The 20,940-nt window shown below is 41.2% G+C and overlaps 1 protein-coding gene across 2 annotated transcripts in view; it reads right to left on the bottom strand.

Annotated features, from left to right (window-relative positions):
• Positions 1-20,940, bottom strand: part of LOC105927818 (zinc finger protein GLIS1) — a 104,280-nt gene that overhangs the window by 39,937 nt on the left and 43,403 nt on the right. For both annotated transcript variants that reach the window (XM_021317647.2, XM_036141314.1), the window contains exon 4: positions 18,395-19,949. In XM_021317647.2, coding sequence (XP_021173322.2) covers positions 18,395-19,949 — 1,555 coding nt within the window. The remainder of the gene's footprint in view (positions 1-18,394; positions 19,950-20,940) is intronic.

Below are 20,940 nucleotides of genomic sequence, written 5' to 3'. Positions count from 1 at the left end.
CCGAAGAAATGTGGTGCAACTGCGATGCCACGGTGCCCCCTTGATTTGTTCAGTCCTAAGTGTGCCAAAGTTGTGTTCTTTTCTGCTCTCTGCGGGTTTCAGGGTCCAGTTTCCAGTTATGTGGATATGGCTAGTTGAAATATATCAGACTGCGCTCAGCGTTTACTGTGTCGAGTTGAATCACGGCTCAGGCGTTCTCAACAGGCCCATCGCCATCCATTTATATTTCAATAAATCAGATTACCACATATCGTTATATAGTTCTCTGTTCTTATTTAATAATGGAGTCTCCATTTACAAGTCAGTGTCTTCTGACCTACAGGAAAACTAATATATTTGGTATTGTAGAAAAGTTTAAACCACATCTAAGTCGTTCGGACTTTGTTTCAAGGGGGTGTCCGATTCCTTTGTAGTCTTTTAAAGTGGTCTCGCTTGCAGAAGAATTTTTTTTTTCTTTGGCTTTTGGCTTTCTTTTTTACTGATTCTCTGTCAACTTGAACCTGAAAACCTAAATATCCATGTTGTGCTGTACTGTACTAAAAAGCATTAGGAAACTCAACGAGTGGGGGAACAAAGAAGAGGCATTAGGCCTGAAAAGCAATCTACAGAAGTTAAACATCTTTATGAAACAGGAAAAAAATAATCCAGCAAAGGTGAGACCAAAGGCCAGAGAGCATTCAGTTGAGTTGAAAAAAGTTGTACCCATTTTTTTTTTACCTCTTGATGGATGGCCGTGTTCGCTCTAAAATGCTTTTTATAGATTCTGCTGAAGAAATTGGGAAAAAAAATGTGTCATTGTTGCAAACTGTTTATAACATTCCCTCAAGAAAAAAATTACAAAAATGACTAGGAAAAGTTTCTGAATACAAGATATTGGCTGGTGCAGATTTTAACCTTGAGTGGGCCTGAGCATTAACTGGAAATAAAGAAATCCAATAATTTTCCAATTAGCGAACACACCATAAATAAGCCATATTAGATCACTTAACCCCAACACTCTTCAGTATGGAAGTTATTATGGTGAGAAAAGACTCAATGCTCTGTTTGTCTCTGATTAGTGAGGTTTTTGAGGATGCAGAGGTGACCTAATTAACTGTGTTTTCTAGCGACGCAGTTTGCTAATAGAGAGCTAGACGTTGGCGGATGCTTGTCATTTTGCCTCTCTGTCATTGCGTACTTTTGCCTATGACCCTAAAGCGTTTTACACTGTAGTCAATCATTCATTCACACCCTGACGGTGGTGAGCTATGTTAGTAACCACAGCTGCCCTGGGGCAGACTGACAGAGGTGAGGCTGCCATTCATCAGCGCCACTGGACCCTCTGACCACCACCAGCAGTCAATTCGGGTGAAATGTATTGCCCAAGGAGACTATGACTGAGACAGTCAAAGCGGTGGATCGAACCGGCAACTTGCCAGTTGCAGGACAAACTCCTTAACTCCTGTGCCACTGAAGTAAGAAGCCTAAACAAAAACTTGCATTACTAAGGAACTGGACAAACACAAGAAAAAGGGGTAAATGGTCTGGATTTAGACTCAGGACCTTAAAGGGTGCTAGTCCTTTATTTTGGCCATAAAAAGAAAACACAAAAAAAAACATATAGTCATCTTCAAATAAAACAATATACGGCAAGTGTTCGTCCTGATAGTGTTTCCTTGGACCTCCTGGAGTCTGAAAAGAACTTTGCACCGGGAGTGATCAGCAGACATAAACATTGTTGTGCCATCGGCTGGCAGTGCTGCAGAGCTATCAGAAAGCAAGATGGCGACAATTGACGCAGCTACTGTGAGAGCCAGTAGACCATCCTGCAATGCCTCGCAGTAAAGTGACAGCTCAGCGTGGTCGAAGACTACAGGGTTAGGGTTACTTAACGCCTTTCTTTTCACGCCTCCGCTGGCCATTGCTGACTTGCTCAGCTCCATTGCCTCTCCTTGTTTACTCATTGCACGCATGCACAATATCGTACTTCTGGTCACCTGGTCTTGCTATGGTAAATATATGCAAAAGTGCTTCATTTACTAACAAGTAGCGCTAAAACAATGAGTAAAACACCAAAATAAACTATAATAACCCAACAGGGTGCAGCAATTTAATCGGAAAACCTTTGTTTGCCACCCGAGAGAGCTACTTGTAGTCATCGTACGTGACTAGGCCCCTTTAACACAGCGCCACAAACTCACTACTATCTTGCTTCACAAATAATAAACAAGTCTCGGTCTCTTATGTGTACCAGCTTTGGTGTCATACTAACTGCAGAAATAATGACTTTGTTTTTACAAATATAAACTTAACTCTGTTTGTTATCTGCCTCAGAGATATTGCGTCAGCATTGCATCATCTCAACAACTCGGTGACAGACGAGCTGTCGCTGTATGACAGAATCATGACAAATTACAAATCATGATAAACAATGAACATTTTCCTGGATTGAAAACAAGCTGAACGTTGTCTCTGGTAACACAGAGAAAGTGCCACATTTTCAGTGAACAGTTGATACCACTCAAAACAGCACACATTTTAATCTAAAGTGTTGAACATCTGTCTGTAGCAGTACACTACAAATATGTAAATATATGTTGTCGTACTTAAAAGTCTTATTGGCTTTCAAAATAAACAAAAATACATTGATATGATTACTGCAACAATGCAACAAAAAAATATAGCATTTATTCAAATGAGAAGTCTTTTTCTGGCCTGTACAATTTTTTAAATTTATTTTTAGTGCACTTTCAGATAAGGCAGCTAAGTTTGGATTAAACGTCGGCAGAATATAGAGATCTAAATCACAGCTACATTTAGACTCAGCTTTGACCCCTATGTGTGATGTCAATGTTTAAATCAGATCTGTTTCTCAGCAGAATGTGACTGACCAACAACAATAATTATTGTTCCTGAATAAAAATGAAGTCAGCAATCTGTCACAAAATGCTGATCGATGCGAAAGTGAGAGATGACCCAAGATGCTTGGGAGGAAAACCAGTTTCATTCGGCCCAGTTGTGATTCCCTCGTATGACCTGCAAATAACACAAACCCTCAGATTTTACTGTCAGCTTGTATTCTTTGACGTGTATTATACATAATGTTCCTTTCACGATATATGACAATATAGCAAATATGTGACATTTGTTTACATTACCTGTAATATGAGTCCAAGCCTTGCACAGCCTGACCTTACACAATTTGTCAGCTACAGAGCATAAATAAAAGATCTTTTTCCCCTCAATATTTACTATTCATTTTCTAATAGTGCTGTACTTTAAATCATGTATGACTTCCATAGAGTTTGTTGGCTTCATCGCTGGAAAAATGACACAAGTAATACAGATGTTTTCCTGGTTTTGTTTCTTACACAACTGCCACATGACAGAGGGAGAGACTGCTGCTGTGGGAAGCTGGTAGAGCTTTGGAAAAACAAGAGGATACGCTTGGACTTACAAGTCTTTTGCTTTTTACTGCAATCCTGCCCGGATAACAAAGCCAATCTGGTACTAAACACTGCATAAACTCTCTCACATCGATGTAAAACGGATTCCAAAGCTGAACAGATTGAACGTGAAACAGATGTGTCTGAAAGAGAATAGAAAGCAGGGGAACGGAGACGGAAAACATTGGGATGTTAAATCTCCATGGGGGCGGCGGTAAAGCCCATCTTAAATGTCTCCGTGGTGCCAGTTCTGCTGGGGTCACACCATCATGAAGCAAGGTATTAAGAAACTGGATCATTTTGTGTGTTGCGTCCTTGTGTGCCCCGCTTCGACGTTTTTTTTTGTTGTATTTCTTTCCCAAAATTCGCAAAAGCTCCCGTTCATCATCAATCAGCACATTAAATATGATTTTAGTATGATCTCAGCGCTTTAATAAACACTATGTGCTATTTAACACCGCAACGCATGTAATTCATCCTTGATCCTTCCATTCGCATCTATCTTTAGTCTCACTCTGTCAAGGAGCAGCGCACTAGAGTGCAAACACACAAATCTCAGTCTCACCTTATGGAAAGCTTGATTCAAGCTCTGAATTCATAACGCTCTGAAAATGCATCATGGTGCTCAATCAGTGCATACCAACTCAGTCATCATGCGTAATGCCTTGCGATGAATCCCGGGCAGAAAAAAAAAAAAAAAGTAATTTCTGCGATGACATCAGAGGAGCCGGATCGGCGGTCTGGCTCCTCTTCTCTCAGCCTTCTCACAAACATTCGAATTAAAGCTGGCACTCCGGCTGCAAAAACACAGCAGCACATAATTCAAACCCGACACCCTAAACCTAAACATGTCTTTCGCTACGCAATTTACCTATGCTTCCCTCTGCGTTTATTCTGTACGGTAGCAGCTCTGTTCTCACGTGCTTTAGGCTCGGTTCGGCGTTCGCCTGCTGTGGCAGGGTGCTGTGTGCTGTACAGCTGGTCTGGGTGTACAGTGACCCAGATAATAACGATGTCCCACTTGGGAATCAGTGTTCTTCGTATTTTCTGGTTCGGTTTGGAGATGTGGTTCACTTGGCTCTGGATTCAGATGTCTGCAACAACCTCTGCAACCCTAACATCTTTGGAGGCACTGTGGTCTTCTGCAGATAAATCTCACACTTGCACACAACCAACTAACTGCAGGTAAACTTTCAAGCTGTTTGCAAAGAAAAACGGATTGCAGCACAAGCAGCATGTGTGTTGTAGTTAGTAGCATCCTCATAGGAAAGAAATAATGTGAGTGGTATTGGGCTACTAAAAATCCTACAGAGTAAGGCTATAATTTTGAGTTGGTCACAAAACTGCTCCCCCTCCCCCCTCTCTCTCTCTCTCTCGCCCGTAGCTAACAAATACGATCTATGACAGAAAGCATTGAATCTGAGACCCAACAAACCGCTTTTCCTAGAAAAGAAATGACAACGGAATAATGCAAGTGTTGGCTCAGCGTTTACATTTCTCCATTTTCTTTTATTCTGTCCACCAGTGACTCCTAATTTTTTCCAGACCCCCAAAATAACATTAGAGGAGACCTTCGACCCTGACTGTCAGTTGAGTTTCCTAAATATTCTTAGCAGGCCAATCAAATAGGGGTGTGATGAAAACAAGAACAGCTTCAACTAAAAACACGTCTTTATACACTTGTGAGCACTTTTTTAAGGTTCATAGCTCAAATATTTTGATTTCTGAAGACGTTGCTGAATACCTCATACCCGTTCATTTAGGACCTCCAGTGGGATCTTCAGACCCCCACTTTAGGTACAATTTGTCTGCAGAAAATGTTGGAACATCTGTGACATGCAAGCAGGTGGCAACAGTCACATTAATGGCATGAACAACATAAAAAAACTCCTAATAATGACTCCAAGGCCTTCTGGCAGAGAAGGCAATAGTAGGCATGTCAGAAGTCAGCTTCTACATTATCGTTTCTACTAACTAGATGCTGCAAAAAAAACTAGTTCGGTGCCTTGGTGCTAAATACTGTATTTCCCCATTGATGATACCGTGAAACCTCTGGAAACGAACAGATCAGAGTAAAAATTTGTTCCAAATGTTAACTGTGATCAATTGTCCTCCAAATATGAATGTCTCGGACCTTGTTAGCAAGTGTGTGATACAGAGCCTGCACCAGTCCGCTGCTCGCTTCTCGTAACTATGGCTGCTTCTACATGTGCGCGTTTCTGCGTTGTTTTCCCTGCTTTCCCGGTGTGCAGCATGCACAGGATGTAAGCTGTGCTCACTTCCAGAGTCATCAGAGAGGTGTGTGCAAAATTTGAGAAAGTACAAAGCTTCTCTGTGCAGCATCCCCCTTAAAAATCAGTTTAATGCTGCACAACTCTAAAAAACAAAAACAAAAAAAAACAAAACAAAAAAACAATGTTATGGGACTTTTCATGACATTTTCAGACACAGTCAGAAGCTATGAACTGGTTTATATTTAAACTGCACCTTTCTGCCAGCACTTTTAGTGTGTTAGTGTGGAGCCAGTGCTGAAATCAGTGGTGGCTGTGTGTTGATTTGGGCCCAGTGTAGAAAACACCACAATTTCTTAATTGTCCTTAAGTTGTAATTCAAGTTACTTGTGCTTCTAACAAAAGGGAAAATATTTCAAAAAGATTATAAATAACTCACAGCCAACTTAATCGTGCCAAACAACTTGGTGTCCCAGATAAACTACTTGATTACTTTAGTTACTTAAGCTCATGTAAAAGTAATGATAAATGATTGGATTTTATCCTAATTATTTATTGATTCAATATTATTTCAATATAATGTGCTTCTAGCAATGTTATAATACAGGATTAACCATTATAATATGGTGAAGTTGAGTCAAATTTTGAGTGCAGTGCATTTACGTGAAGGTGTTTTGGATTTCTATTTTATATAATTTCCATTATTTTCAATGGGAAAAGTGTTTACATTTAGAAATATTTAAAGTTGGAACAAATTACATTTGTAGTCAGATGCTCCACTGTATTTGAATACAAATGATTGATTTACACATTTCCTCACTGGTATGAGCTGTGTTAACCTGATCTCTTAAAAACTAATACCTAAATGTTAACTTTAAGAGAAATTATTCTGTATATTTGTTTAGTTATGTCTATGAGCTGTGTGTTGTTTTTAACTGACATAATTTATGGTGCTGAGGGCAGATTGCTTTGGTCATGCTTAATAAAAGCTGTATGTGGCTGTTTGTCTGGATCAGCATTTTTTTTTTAGCAACTCACCTGGAGGACCGGGGGACTCCTCAAAGCTTTATATTTGAGTTGTAAACACACATTATTCATCTCATTTCCTGTATTTAACCAGAATAAACCCCCATTGAGATCTGGATCTCATTTGCAAGAGGGACCTGGGCAGAAAGTCTGCAGCATTTATTGACATAAATCGACTTTTAGGATTTTTAAAAAGCCTGGTAAAATATATATTTCAGCATACTTTGCCATTCAGATTTCGTTTCTGTTGGAGGAACTACGTTTTCCAACACTGCCCAGCCCCCTGAACATGTGGGGGAACCCACACAGCCACCCTATGGGTTCATATCTCTTATGTTTTCGTAAACTGATCTGGCTCAGCAGCAAGGTTAAAACTGATTAAGGTTTTTGAGGGGACACAAAAATGACACAACCGCTCTGTAATGCATGTCCAGCCACTGCTCTGGGTCTTCAGGTTTCCGATACCAGGGCGCGATTAAATGCTGAGGAAATGGGCAAACTCAAAATACTGCATTCCAGACAAATGCAATTAAAGTGTATCGCATGTAGCAAATCCTGAATGCTTTGATACTTGGTTATGTGGTTAAAAGCAAGGTAGCTGCAAATCGACATCTGCAGCTTTAGTTCACCAGGGCTTTAACTAAATATTTAAAGAAAGGCTCCATCTCTCTCGTCTTGCACAAATAGTAGCTTAAGTGGGTAAGTTTAATGGAAAAAAGCATTAAACTACAACAATAACTGCATGGAGATTATCTGAGTTGAAGCCTAAACATCAAACATTAACAATTTCTATAAAACTGGTTCACATTTCATAATAATGAGTGGAATTGTTGTTAGTAAATACTACTGTTTAAAACAAGTAGAGGAAATGAAATATATCTACAAATTAAACTAATTTGAGGTCTAAGGTAAGAGCTTTTTTCTCCCTTTATATAAAAATTATCTTAAATTACCTTAAAGGGGGCATTTCATACTTTTAAATGACTTCCTTTTCCCATTTTAATCATCCAGTTGTGGTCTATATAAAGTGGAACTGAGGTGCATCTGAGAGCAACTCATTTTGGTGCTGTCTCTTTAAATCTAAAGGAGGCTCTTTACACCACACCCCCCTCCAGGTTGCAGAGGATCCACTCCACCCTGTTCGGCCATCTTTGTAGTATGCTGAGGGCAGAGTAATGCACAACCGATGACTCTTCCACTTGTAGCTTCAGCATCCTTCAGCTTGGACAACAAAACCACTCAGACAGGTCAAAAGGGCGGATTCCCAAGACTGGTAAGCTGGAAGTCCATGACATTGTTTAGCAGCTCTGCCGCAAATACTATGACGTCATTTGTTGAAAAACCGTAATAGACTATAGAAATAGCGGAAAGGCTTGAAAAATATGACCCAAACAGAACATGAAAATATTTACGCAGCACCTGGACAAACAACATTGATTTTTTTTAGATTCCTAGAGATTCCAAGTACACAACACCATTTATTTAAGGGCTAAAATAAAAAAAAAGCTGGATTTTGCATGATATGTTCCCTTTAATACAGTGAAGATACTGGTGCCATATTTTATCTCGGTCAAAACACTGCTCCAAAATATCTAAAGGACCTTTAATGTAATGAAAGACTGGCTTACTTAATTTGCGTACAGTATATAGAAAACACTGACATAACTATTAGGATGATGGGATTATCTGAAACTGGATGTGTGAGGAACTTCGGTCTGACCAAGCAGGGCTGTCTTTCACTGATCTTCGGATACTAAGACAAAATAAATGTTCGCACTAAACCAGGGATGTTCGCATTAAAAGGGATAAGTTAGTTAAAGCTACAACTTAAAACTCAAAAAACAAACCAGAACCATCTCACGTTGAGCTCCACATGAAAGCTGTTCTCAGGGCTGGATTTAGAGACATGCTCATGCTGCTGCCTAAAATATTAAAGAACAAATAGGTCTGCTGACAATTTTTACAATATAATATAGAAGATCAGATAAAGACGCTACCTAATAAATGAACAAAAACATTTAAGTCCACAGGGACTCTTTTCATAACGCAAGCTCTGCTGCACACAAAATCCAGTCAAAACTCCTTCATCCCCCTGGTAATACTTGTTCCAACTTTCCACAAAGCAATAGAGTATATTCAAATTAAAAAAATCCAATTAGATTTTTCTTAAGATGACATATATACACAATTAAGCAAAAAAAACAACAACAACATATGATGTAATATTATATCTATGATTAAAGATGAAAGCCCTTGCTCAGAGATTTTCTGGAGATGGTTCCAAACTCTTTAAAATTCTGTGTCAACAGAAAGCTATTTGGAAAAGAAATCCCTTCTGTATTTGAACACGTTTTTAATTATAAACATAACACTAGCAACGAGGAGGTGAGGGATCAAGGAGTCAGGGCTCTAATACTTGATTACGTTTCTGCGAGAGACTGACTGGAAAACTCTCCGGACCTGACAGGATGTTGGCCCGGCCTGCTCAGCTGAAAATAAGCAACGTTCATTAATTCAGGGATTTCATGACAGAGCTACTCCACCGGCGGTTTCATCACGTGAACTGCAACATATGGACAGTTTTGAGTTACTAATAGCATGATGAATGGACAGCAGATCTGTCATGAAGACAGAGGACAGCTACAGAATGGGATTATAGGTTAGAAAGGAAGAAAAAAAAAAACGAGGTCGTGTACCAACTTGACGAATTAATTTGCCCAGTGGGAAATGACTGACAAAGCTTATGTTGAAATTTATTTAACTAGGAGCAGAAGGCCTTAAGTGCTAAAAGTTGATACCTGCCAGGTTCTTATTTGGTCCTGATTAGCTCTTTGCATCTGAGCCAAAACAGCAAATTTAACAGACAACTTCATTTTTTTTTCTTTTACCTCTGAAATGCTGAATCAATGCCTTTCCGAGTATTGTCCCTGATTAATGCAAATGAACCATAAACTGACCTCCTTATTCCCACAACGCTGACCCACGATGTGCAGAAACCAGAGCAGGCCCTTCAAATACACAATATTTTGTATTTGGTTTTCATCAGTGCCATAGAGCATTGTACAATCTGCATAATATTAGAAAAAAAAATACATTACCCTAGCCCCCTGCAGGATGATTAAATCACTACAGGCAGCTTTGTGCAACAACGGTTCAGACGGACGAACCAGAGAGTCAAACCTGTTAATATCAGCTTTACTCTGAACCCACACCCAGCGCCCGGCTCCGGTTTCAAGCCAGCGTCCAGAGGAAAAGTTTGCACATGTTCTGAACCACACTTTTAATTAGCTAATGGAACTCCCTGTTTTATCTCCTGCACCTGAGCTGATTGCTCACAAAAGAGTCCATTTACCCCTGAAAACACACACACACACACACACACACACACACACACACACACACACACACACACACACACACACACACACACACACACACGCTGTGTCCTGGCAGCGGCCCGGTTCCTACGCCTCGGCAACTGCCATCAAAGAAAAATGTGCCACTCTCTTCCAGAAATCAGTCCAGTAAATCTAAATATATATGTTAGCAGCTTTTACATCACTAGAAAAAAAAAAAAAACTCACAGAAATTATGTGATTTATGCCCTTTTCTCCACGAGAGCTGGACATCCAACTTTCCCTCAACAAGTGGCTTTGGATGTGTGTTTGTGTATCAGTGAGCATGTGTTTTGGTGCTTGTCTGCAGACACACACACACACAGACACACACACACACACACACACACACACAGACACACACACACACACACACACACACACACACACACACACACAGTTTCATTAAGCTACAAGTCATGGCAAAGTCTCATATGTGTGATATAAACTCATGGCGACCTCCAATTTTTAACCCTGGTAAGATGCATAAAAAGGAATCAAAGGATAGTTTCATATAAAAATTTAAACTATTTGGGAAATTCTAACCTGGGTACACTTATTCAGAGGACAAAATACCCCGTAATAACTGGTAGCCCTAAATATCTCTTTAAAGTATATGTAGCTGAAGAATGTTTTATAGAATGTATACTTCATATTCTTATACGTATCCAAATGTCTAGGAAGTTTAAAGTTTAAGTAATCTATAATTTCCTGTTTCCCTTGGGCTATAGATAAATAACAACACCCATTTCTCTCGGTTATTCGAAAGACAGAGAACATGTCACTCAAGTAAGGCAGATGTGTGTTTTTATCTTTGCAAGTCAGGAAATAGTGACCATAAAATAAGCTACTTGCCAAGCCCTGCCCTTATCTACGGTCAGTAGTGCTTTCTGATCGGGGCGATATGGCTCTCCATGCAGAGCGGCATTCTGTCAGAGAGCAACATGAACACTGGGAAAAAAATGCTATGTGTCAGTTGTTACTGCATATCGCCATGTACATTTAAGACGTAGCAGGAACGCCATCATGCTGTGCATGGCACAGAAACGGTAAGAATATAGTTATGGTAGACAAATAATTGGTAAAGATCATGAAGCTGGATTGTGAATTTTCTATTTGGTGCTAAATGAAAATACATAATTTTTTAAGAATCTGGTCTTCATTTAATGATCTCTACTTCAAAATCTAAACTACTTAGGTCAACCCTGAACTAGATTATTTCACACTAATCGGAGACGCTTTAGCACACGATTTATGATTACTGAAGCTTTAAACTCTGAAACACAAAAAAGATCACGATCTGTGATTTATTTATTTTTTTGGCATTAGGATTGTGTTAATCTTTAAAAGGCGTTAACAACTTCAAAATAGTGCAAAAGGACGGCCTAGTCAGAAATCATTTAAAACAGCTGGAATTGTGACAAATGACTGGATGAGGATACAGTTTTATCTTCACAGCTCTCACAGTGGGGAAAATGTTAAAAAAGATAAAACCCTCACTGTTAGAGACTGCAGCAGACGTACACTGAGGAGCATCTATGATGCAAAGGGCCTGTTTGTCTGGTTCCTGGGAACCTTATAGAGTGCTTGGCATGTTTTATATATATATATATATATATATATATATATATATATATATATATATATATATATATATATATATATATATATATATATATATATGATGAACTGGAGAGATGGGAGGATGAGAGAGGACCCAGGAAGGTAGACGATACACAGAGATAGTATTCTGCTGGCATCTCTCTGGCAAAAACAATGTTGGTTTTAGTGTTAAAGCTGCTCTTTCTTTGTAAAATAAAGCCTAATAATATCCTTTGACTTTACATAGAGAACATTAAGCATATTTTTATACTACCCTTGAGAGAAAAAATAAAAAACAACTGTGTTTTCTTACAGTGTTACAAGCTGATTTGAACAGAAGAGGACTGCAAGAGAAACCAAATAAAGAGCACAGTGCTGCATTTTTGCCTTAAGTCATGTTCCCATGTAAGTACTCGCGCAGCCCCTCATCCTCTGTGCTTTAGGAAGATATTTTCCAAACTCCACCGCTCATGGTCACAGCCTTCAGACGCTACAAATCCTCCAGGCTGGCCTCTGACAAAGCAGAGCAATATGAAAGTCTGCGACCATGACAGGGTTGCTCCTCCTGGATATATTTTTAATATTCATGCAGACGCATAAAAAAAAAATGTAATAAACTAAAACAACAAGTGAATTAGGTACGGAACACAACAGGATATTGCGGGGAGATTATGTTGTTTCCTTTTCGGCCACATGTCCCTCAGTGCTGGCCTCTGCACAACAACCCAGGACCGGCTTTAATTGGTGGGGGCAGTGGGAACCAAACTATCTGTCATACGAGTTGGCAGAGGTTTTTGTGACCCTCAAATTTGAGCATCTACATATGGAAGGACCTGATTATTTTTTTTATTTTTTATTTTTTTTTATGTTTGAATGGGTAAGTCCTTAAAATACTATCCAGGTACGGAGTGTGACAGGCTCAGTCGGGGTTCAAAGCACGGCTCGAATGTTGTGATAATGACTTTTTCTTGCCAAGACACAGCGGGAAGCAAATGCCGTCCAGCTGGATGAAGAAAAGGGAGATAGAGTCTATACTGTTTGCAGCGAGGCCGAGAGGAGAGCGAGATGTGTTATGTTTGGATGTCAGCAGAGTCCTGCTTCATGAGCGCCTGCTGGAAGCTGCCGCTGGAAAGATAATAAAAGGATTAGAGCTGGTTTTTTTCTACAGCGCTGGGTCCTAAAACAGAATGTCTCAACGGTTTCCTCTACGTGAATAGCTCAACTACTTGAATGCCTTTGTCTATTGCATGAGCACAACAAAAACAAGAGGCATCGGGGCTGGTGGCAAAAGGTCCCCCAAACTCAGACGAAAATAAAGAGACTTTGGAGCATTTGAGCTAAAACACACACAGACATTTGGTTTAATATGTCCTGAGTATTTGCTTAAAGCAGTAGTCTGGAATTTATGAAGGGAGGTTATTTTAAAAAAAAATATGAGTAGTTGATATGTTATTCTCACAGTGTAAGAATACAGATCAGTTTGTCTGGGTGCCTGACGGCTGGTCTGAGAAGGGCCAAAACTCAAAGTGGACTTCTAACATTTTAAACCAACTACGGTCTAAGAAGCGTTAGGAGAGTTAAACTATTGTATGAACCTGTGGTCCACAGTTTAGGCATTTAATCAGAAGGGTTTCGTGTGGTCCGCAATTCAATAATGGTGCACACCAAGCCCACCAGCAGATGCTGATTGGCACATTTTAAGGCGATACCATTCAAGCAAGTTGCAGACAAATAAACACTTTTTTTAAATGGAAAATGTCAGGTTGTACACGAGTATTCCCGTTTTATTAACCATCATTTTTTTATTCCCTAGTGAATAAGACCGCAAACATCCAACGTCTTTTACGCTGAAACCGACTTGGATTGAACCCAATTATTAAACCTCACTTAATACACCAAGAGCTTTCAAAGAAACAGTGAGGCATAGCTTATTGTTGCTGATGTTAAACAAAAATGCCTTTCTAAATCAAGAAACAGAAAATAATTGAAACGATTTGGTCAGACTTTCTTATTTCACGGCAACCAAGCAAGACCCTTTTCTTTTCTTGTTTTGGATTGACAATCATTTAAAGATCTCTGTTCTGCTGCTAAACACATTTCATTTTGAATATTTGATTTTTACTTAACTATTTTTGCATTATAACTTTAAAAAATATTATGGGGGCCTGTAAGTACTTTCAACTTGCTAATTATGAATAACAACCACTGCTTTAAACCATCTTTACCTTTGGTTCGGTCAGACACACTGGTAGGAGGTGGTGTGCCACCTTTTGTAATGCATCTGCCCTGTTTTCCCGACGATTTTCACCCTGCCTGTGAGCCAGCTCTGTTCCTGGCTTCACTGCTCCCCTCAATGTCGAGCAGCAACACCTGCTGCTGATAATTATAGGAAGTTGGTTGCACCTGTAATCCTCCCAATATATTTTTGACTCTACCTTGGTGTTGCTGCCAGATCCTTGAAAGCCGTTGATGTGAGTCGACCATCCAGCGTCTCTTGTGCCAAACCCATTTTGTTCTGTGGGTTTCTGCCTGTTTGCGTTGCCCCTGTCGGACCCTCCAGTTGGCCTCTGATTCTGGACGCCGGACCTCTGCATGTCTAGCGCTGTGGTTCTTTTGCCTTCTTCTGACCTATTGTGTATGACCCAGGACTGTTTCACGGATTACCCTTCTGCTTCAGCCCTGGTTACGAGCTGCTTAGAGCAGAGCCCTCTGGCAGTGCTTGCCTACAGAAGCCCTCAAACCCCTGGATCAGATCCAGATCAACCTCCTGGCTTCTGGGAAGGTTAGACGCTTTTTTTCAGCGTTCACCACCTTCCACTGAAGTTCAATACATGACTCCCTCTTTTACAGAGGTTCCTGAATGTGCTCCATCCTGTTTCCTGTCGTTCAACACCTTTTTACATCAATAAAACCTTTTAAACCTACTCCTGTGTCCTGGCTCAGTTATCAGGTCCAATACTTTAGGGTCACCATGCAAAGCATTTTCGAGTTATACAGAGTTACACTAACCGGACATCCTAGTAAATAAAAAGTTAGGCAGACCTATAAAACACAGTTTGCTTAAACCAATGTTTTATTCTTAAAACACTGTACTTCTATTCCTAAAATACAACAGTTTCAACACTAAACATGCAACCACAATGATGTTTATAGGAGAATAGTAGTGTTTCATACAGGAAGGTCGGTGGCCCACCACTTGCTACCTCCATTATACTCCATTACGCATATAATTGTTGCATTCTGTGAATAACTACTCAAAGCAAACATGACGGCAGTTTGAATGTCTATAACATATACTGTTCGCACGATTAGTTTGATACTGGAGTTATTCTGAGATGGTAGAGGTCTACCTTGCTCCCGGTCTCTCTTGGACAACCTGTTAGTACGTGTAACTGGGATCAAACAATCTTGACTTTTACCAAATAAAGAAACTAAGAGTCATATAATCTCTCCAGAGAACTCTACTTTAAATATTCTGGTTGGTTTCCCAACCAACGCAGTTACAAATGCGCACAGTGTGTTTATTTTGAGCTCGGCCTCTAAGTTTATCCTCAGAAGTTTTCTATCGACACACAGGAACTCCCTGTGGATTTGATGTGTTACAATCCAACGTAGTGTACCGGCATCAATCCTTCGGACTGTGAGACTCAAAGCCCACAATGGGCCCATTTAAACTTTCTGTGTTTGTGCATTGATGTGCTTGGAATAAGGGTGATCAGGAGGTTAAGGTGTGCTGTGGAGTTTTCACTGTGTCTCATGTCTCAGACAGAGTCCAGAGGTTTGTCCACAATGAGCCAAATTGTTCTGCCGTTCGCATATGGTAAACATCCCCATACACAGTGTCACACTCTCTGAGAGTGTATACAGTATAAACAAACATTCACACAGTGCATGTTTGCAATTTGACAGCACTTGTGGAAAAGACACATCTGCAACAATAATAGGCCAAAAAAATAAAACAAACAAAACATGAAATGTTAGTTAGTTGTACAGCTGAGCAACCAAAGAGGGCATGTAGGGAAAATAGTAATGGTCCAAAGATTAAAATCAGACATGTTTTTCTTGAGCGGTGATTAGCAGGTCAAACACGGAAAAATCCGATTGGTTTCCATTTGATGAAATGTATGAAAACTAAACAGATCCCATAATTTTTGATGAATAAATGCATAAAAAATGTACAGCGTATATACCCGCATATCCTAATAGGGTCTCTGGGGGCAACGCAGTAGTTGAGAATTTTGAGACTGCTACCTTCCAGCAGCTTCCTGTTCTTTGCCATCTCCTCTCCGGTGATTTGACCAAATATTAGTGTAAAGTAGCACAATAGTGGTTAGTAGAGAGCACATGTTATTTTTTTATTTGTATAGTCTGGGCACAAAGGCACAGTCCATATTAAAATGTTTAACTTTTAATTCTGGTCAAATTAACTGTCTGCTTTCAATGTCTTTGACCCAATAAAGTACAGAGACATATTTTAATTCACTGATGCCTAATTGAATGGCAGGCAGCATCGAGGACACAAGCGTGCAAACCAATGTACGTAATTTAGTAATAGGAACCATATAGTAATGGTACAAAGAACGTATACGCTTTTTTCAATAGTTTTACATACCAAGAAATAACAATATTCACTTTTCTTAAATGTAAAAGAAACAACACCTGATTCCACACAAGTATTTATAACTCAAAACATAAAGCTGGTATGGAAACGCTTCAAGTGGAAAACTAAGTCCAACCCCTGATCCAGCATCTTGCAGAAACTGCTTTAGCAGCAAACTCTGAGCAGTAATTTTCTGTATGAATTTATCGGCCTCTCTTATTCTTTCAGATGGATTATACCATCATTCTCTCGCCAATGTTTTTTCAGTTCCTTGAGGTTTGGCCACAGTAATCTTCATAATTTGTTGAGGTCCCACTTCAGATTCTCAGTCAGGCTGAGGGGGTCATTGGGGTCTGGACTTTGACTGGGCCATTGCAACATTGTGCAGGATTTGCAAACCTCCAGCACCAGTGAGCTGCAGAAACTGTTGCTTCGACAGAGGTGTTCATGCATTAAAATGTTGTTGTCATGCATCTGATTAGCATCGTATGGCTGCTTCTTTGCATCCTGAAATCTAAGAAAATAGTGCTGAATAAATAATATTTTTATTTACAGTAACTCATAGATTTAAATCTTTTTTAGAACATGCTAACAACACATTTTATTTTGTTACTGATGCTTTACTGTTCAGTCTGTATTAGCTCATGTCTGTTTTCCCTAACACAGCCTAACTTGGTTTTATATAAAAATGTAAACAAACTCAGGACGTTGTTTGACTGCATGCATCTTGAAAGTCTAGGACAGCAAAGAGAGCGGGTCCTCCAGAGAAAACAGTGGGAAAGAAAACTGGACCAGGATCTTATAAATGCTCTATAACTAATGCTGAATAAATGAATCATTAGCTGTAGCATTAGCCTGAAAATGTTCTGACATGCACTGGGGATGTCAATCCTTCAGTCCCTGTTGAAAGCTTGGCAAATAGGGAAACTTAATAGGTTTCTCTATTTGTGTATTGATGCATAAATGGGAAAATTGGGATAGTCCTTCTTTTTCTGCTGAATTCAGAACTAATAACTCTATTAAAAAACTTTAACATAAAAATGGAATTAGTCAGAACCGGGTATCGAGCAGGAAAAGCCTCCTCTGTGCATTTTGAACACATCTGCAGTCCCAAATGTTAGAAATGGTCAAAATCAGGAAAACAATTTAATAAAATATAATTGAAACTCTGTACTAGAAGATAAACAATAATTTAATAAATATGCAAGAATTGTCCCCATATTTCCAGCTCATTAGGTTTAGGAGTTTTTTACCTTAACTTGAGAGGAACTGTCTCTGATGACGGTTCTAAGGGGAAACTATGATATTGAGCAAGACGTGCATATATTGCAGACCATCCCTCCGTGGCTCCCTTTAACCAGACTACTGCGTTTCGCCTCATGTTTGGTTTGGATTTGAAGCCAATACACTTAATACTTGTGGGACGGCTAAACATTTAAAGCTCCCATTTAAAAGGATCAAGTATAGGCATTGTTTGGTTATGCTCCCCATATGTGTTGGCTTTTCACCATTTGAATCCATTCTAAAAAGAAAAATAGCAAAACCAGCAGAGCACTTGTGAAAATAAACATGACTTCACCCCTACACAAGCTGTGGACTAATAGTGTGTTTGGATAAAATCAGTCCTATTGAGGGGATTTTTCCATTTGTGAACTGACATTGGGGGAGTGACAGCTTGATGTTGATCTCTAAGAGCACTCGTGAAACTGGAGCTCTACCTGTAAAAAATAAACCTACAAATCTATTTATTCTGACGAGGTGCTACTTGGGCAGCAGCCGATGTAAAAGAGCAACTTTTCCTCTTTTTTTTTTTTGTTGTTGGAAAGAAAACATGTTTCACTAAAGAGTTCTTAAAACATAGTAAAAATCCAGACACCATACTACTGAAATGAACAAATGCATTACCTTAAAAAAAGACTGCAGTGACTTAATTGTCTATTTCTCTAAGGATAAAACTATTTGTGTTAATCAGCTCGATTTAAAATGGTTCTGCTAATGTCATCCTATAACTGCGAGGGGCACTTTCTGATTTTAGTCACATTTGTTGCAATCTGATCACCATTCCTTCAAAATGGTAACTTACTGTTTTATTTTTTGTTTTTTTTGGAGACTCACCATGCACTTGTTGGGTTTCTCTCCAGAGTGAACCCTCATGTGAATCAGCAGCTTGTAGCGGGCGTTGAAGGGCTTGTAGCGACGGATGCAGCCGGCCCAGAAACAGGTAAAGTCCTCTCCTTTGCGCTGGTCGATGTGGACTTTCTCAATGTGCCTAACGAGCTCCTCCTGCTGCTCGTACGCGGCGCTGCAGTCGATCCAGCGACACACCTGCTTGTCCGTCTGCGCTCCTCCTCTCACTTCTTCCCGCTCCGAGGCTGTGTGCGGTGCAGGGGGGCCTCCGGAGGTCTGTTTTAGTCCCAGAGGTGAGGCCTGTGCTGTCTGCGGGCTCAGCTGCTGCAGCGGCCCCCCATGACTGGGGCCCGGGTATTGGTGCAGGTGGTAGGGAGGAGGCATGGCAGATCGAGATGGCTGGGGAGTGTGGTGGTGGTGCCCATTGCGGCCACTTAGGTGATGGTGGTGGTGATAGTGGTGCTGAAGGAGTTCATCTTGACTTGGGGAGAAATCGTCAAGAGGTTCCTGCTTGAGAGCTGCCCCACATCTTTGACCTCCATCCAGCATGCAGCCGACTTCAGAAGCGGAGTTCAATGTCCCGGACATAAGGGTCCCACTCATCAGTAGACCCAACCCATCCAAGCCTCTTTCTTCACCTTCCTCGGCGGTTCCTCCGACCCCGAGCCCCCGCAGCATGGAGACCTGCTCCTCGCAAAGCCCCAGGCTCTGCCCCAGGCCTGTCTCCGGCTCCACTAATGATGCTGAAGAAGAGGACGAGGAGGAGGAGGAGGAGGAGGAGGAGGCGGACAGGGACAGGAGGCAGGCGGCAGGTGAGGACAGCTGACAGCTCTCCTGTAGCGTCGCTTGCTGGGGGCTGCCGTGACGTGGGGGCCTCCGAGGGGCTTCCCGCTGGCAGCAGATCGAGGGCGGAGACGTAGAAGAAGAGGTGGAGGACGACGACGAGGAGAAGCCGGCGCTACTAGCGTTGCTGGGTGAGAGGGCGGCGCGGAACCCGTTGACGCAGGCCGCCGTCGACATCTGGGTGGAGGAGCAGACGGCCGTGGTGATATGGATCTCTGTGGAGGTGGTACCGGTGTCTGACGGGGAACTCGTTGGGGTGACGCTGCTGGCGCCGGCAGCGGCAGCGGACTGCGAGGCCAGGGAAAGGCAGCGTCTCTTCACGCTGCTAGCACCGAGCAGCCGCGCTGAATGATGGGAGCCAGTTGGGGACAAAGCCAGCGGGGAGGAGCCATCTCCATTATTAAACGGTTGCAGTGCGTCCCCCGACACGGCACTAACCGCACAGCTCACGGCGCACACGCCATTACCATTGCTGCTAGCATGCAGGGCTGTAGCCATGTCGTCTCGCGATGCCTCCAAAGCTTGACCTGCCCTACAGACGTGAAACGCAGCCTGACACGGGCCTTGGATGCTGGAGGTTTTCTGTCCAATTGAGTTCTCTTGTTTAATCGGGTAAGGGGCAGAGGAGCGAGCCATGTTGGCGCTGCAGCCAAGGCTGGGTGAGGCCCCAGGCGGGGCCCTATGGAAGGTAGAGGTGCTTCTGGAAGAGAGAGAGAGAACATGAGCTATATTTGCTCCGTTTCTGTTGAGAGACACAAACCAGTTCATCCTTGCCAGAAGCGAAAATGTTTCAATTAAACCTTAGACTCATCATGGTGGCATCACGAATGAAGAAATGCTGCAATGTTATGTTATGAGTGGAAACCTGCCTATGATCCAGAGATTTTTTATGAATAAATGAAACAGGATCTTCTTGTAGTGAGAGGATATGAATGAGCATTTAAAACTAAGAAAAGCGAGACGGGGGGAGGGTAGGGTGGCTTCTGAGACCGAGAGGCCACTGGCTACTGTGTCCGTCTGACAGGCTTTGATGACACAAAGGGGTTAAACCCAACCCAGCATTGGGGATAAATAAGGAGTCACCTGTTTTGGTGGCATAATTGCGGCCTATGAAGGGTCGCCGTTTACAATACTGTGTATTATGGTGGGAATCTTTGCTCTCCTGAATGGGGAACCCGGGTCGTGTTTCCCCATGCGTTGCTGTGATCTCCGACATAATCATTCCTGTCAGCTGGCTCATTATGGATTTTGTCCAAAGCCCCTGAGTGATGTGAGAAGAGCTCGCTTTTCTCCTGTCTGTCTCATGTAGCTATAGTCTTTGTCCGTTCCCCTGAGTTTCTGCGTTTACCAGGGAAGGAAAGAAAAATGGGCAAATAGCAGCCAGAACTGGGGGAAACCACTTGCAGACTATGTCATCGTTGTCGCTAATAAAGTTTTTTATCTCCCTCTCTTTATATTCGAAAGCACCGTTTCCTGTTTGGCTGTATGGACAATATCGAAAGATAATATGACAAATAAATTAAAGTGGGTGTGGAGGCATTCCCGGTCAGCTGACTGAGGTACAACATCAAGAAATCTTCTACGAAGTCGTCTTAAATCTACAGTAGTTAAAGATTCGCATCACAATAAATTGCATTTGTGTAGATTATGTATTTTAGATCACATTTGTTGTGCTGTGTACCTGCATTTTA

Source organism: Fundulus heteroclitus, chromosome 9 (genome assembly GCF_011125445.2).
Source record: "Fundulus heteroclitus isolate FHET01 chromosome 9, MU-UCD_Fhet_4.1, whole genome shotgun sequence".
NCBI classification, from domain to species: Eukaryota; Metazoa; Chordata; class Actinopteri; order Cyprinodontiformes; family Fundulidae; genus Fundulus; species Fundulus heteroclitus.
This window is presented reverse-complemented; position numbering and strand designations above follow the sequence as displayed.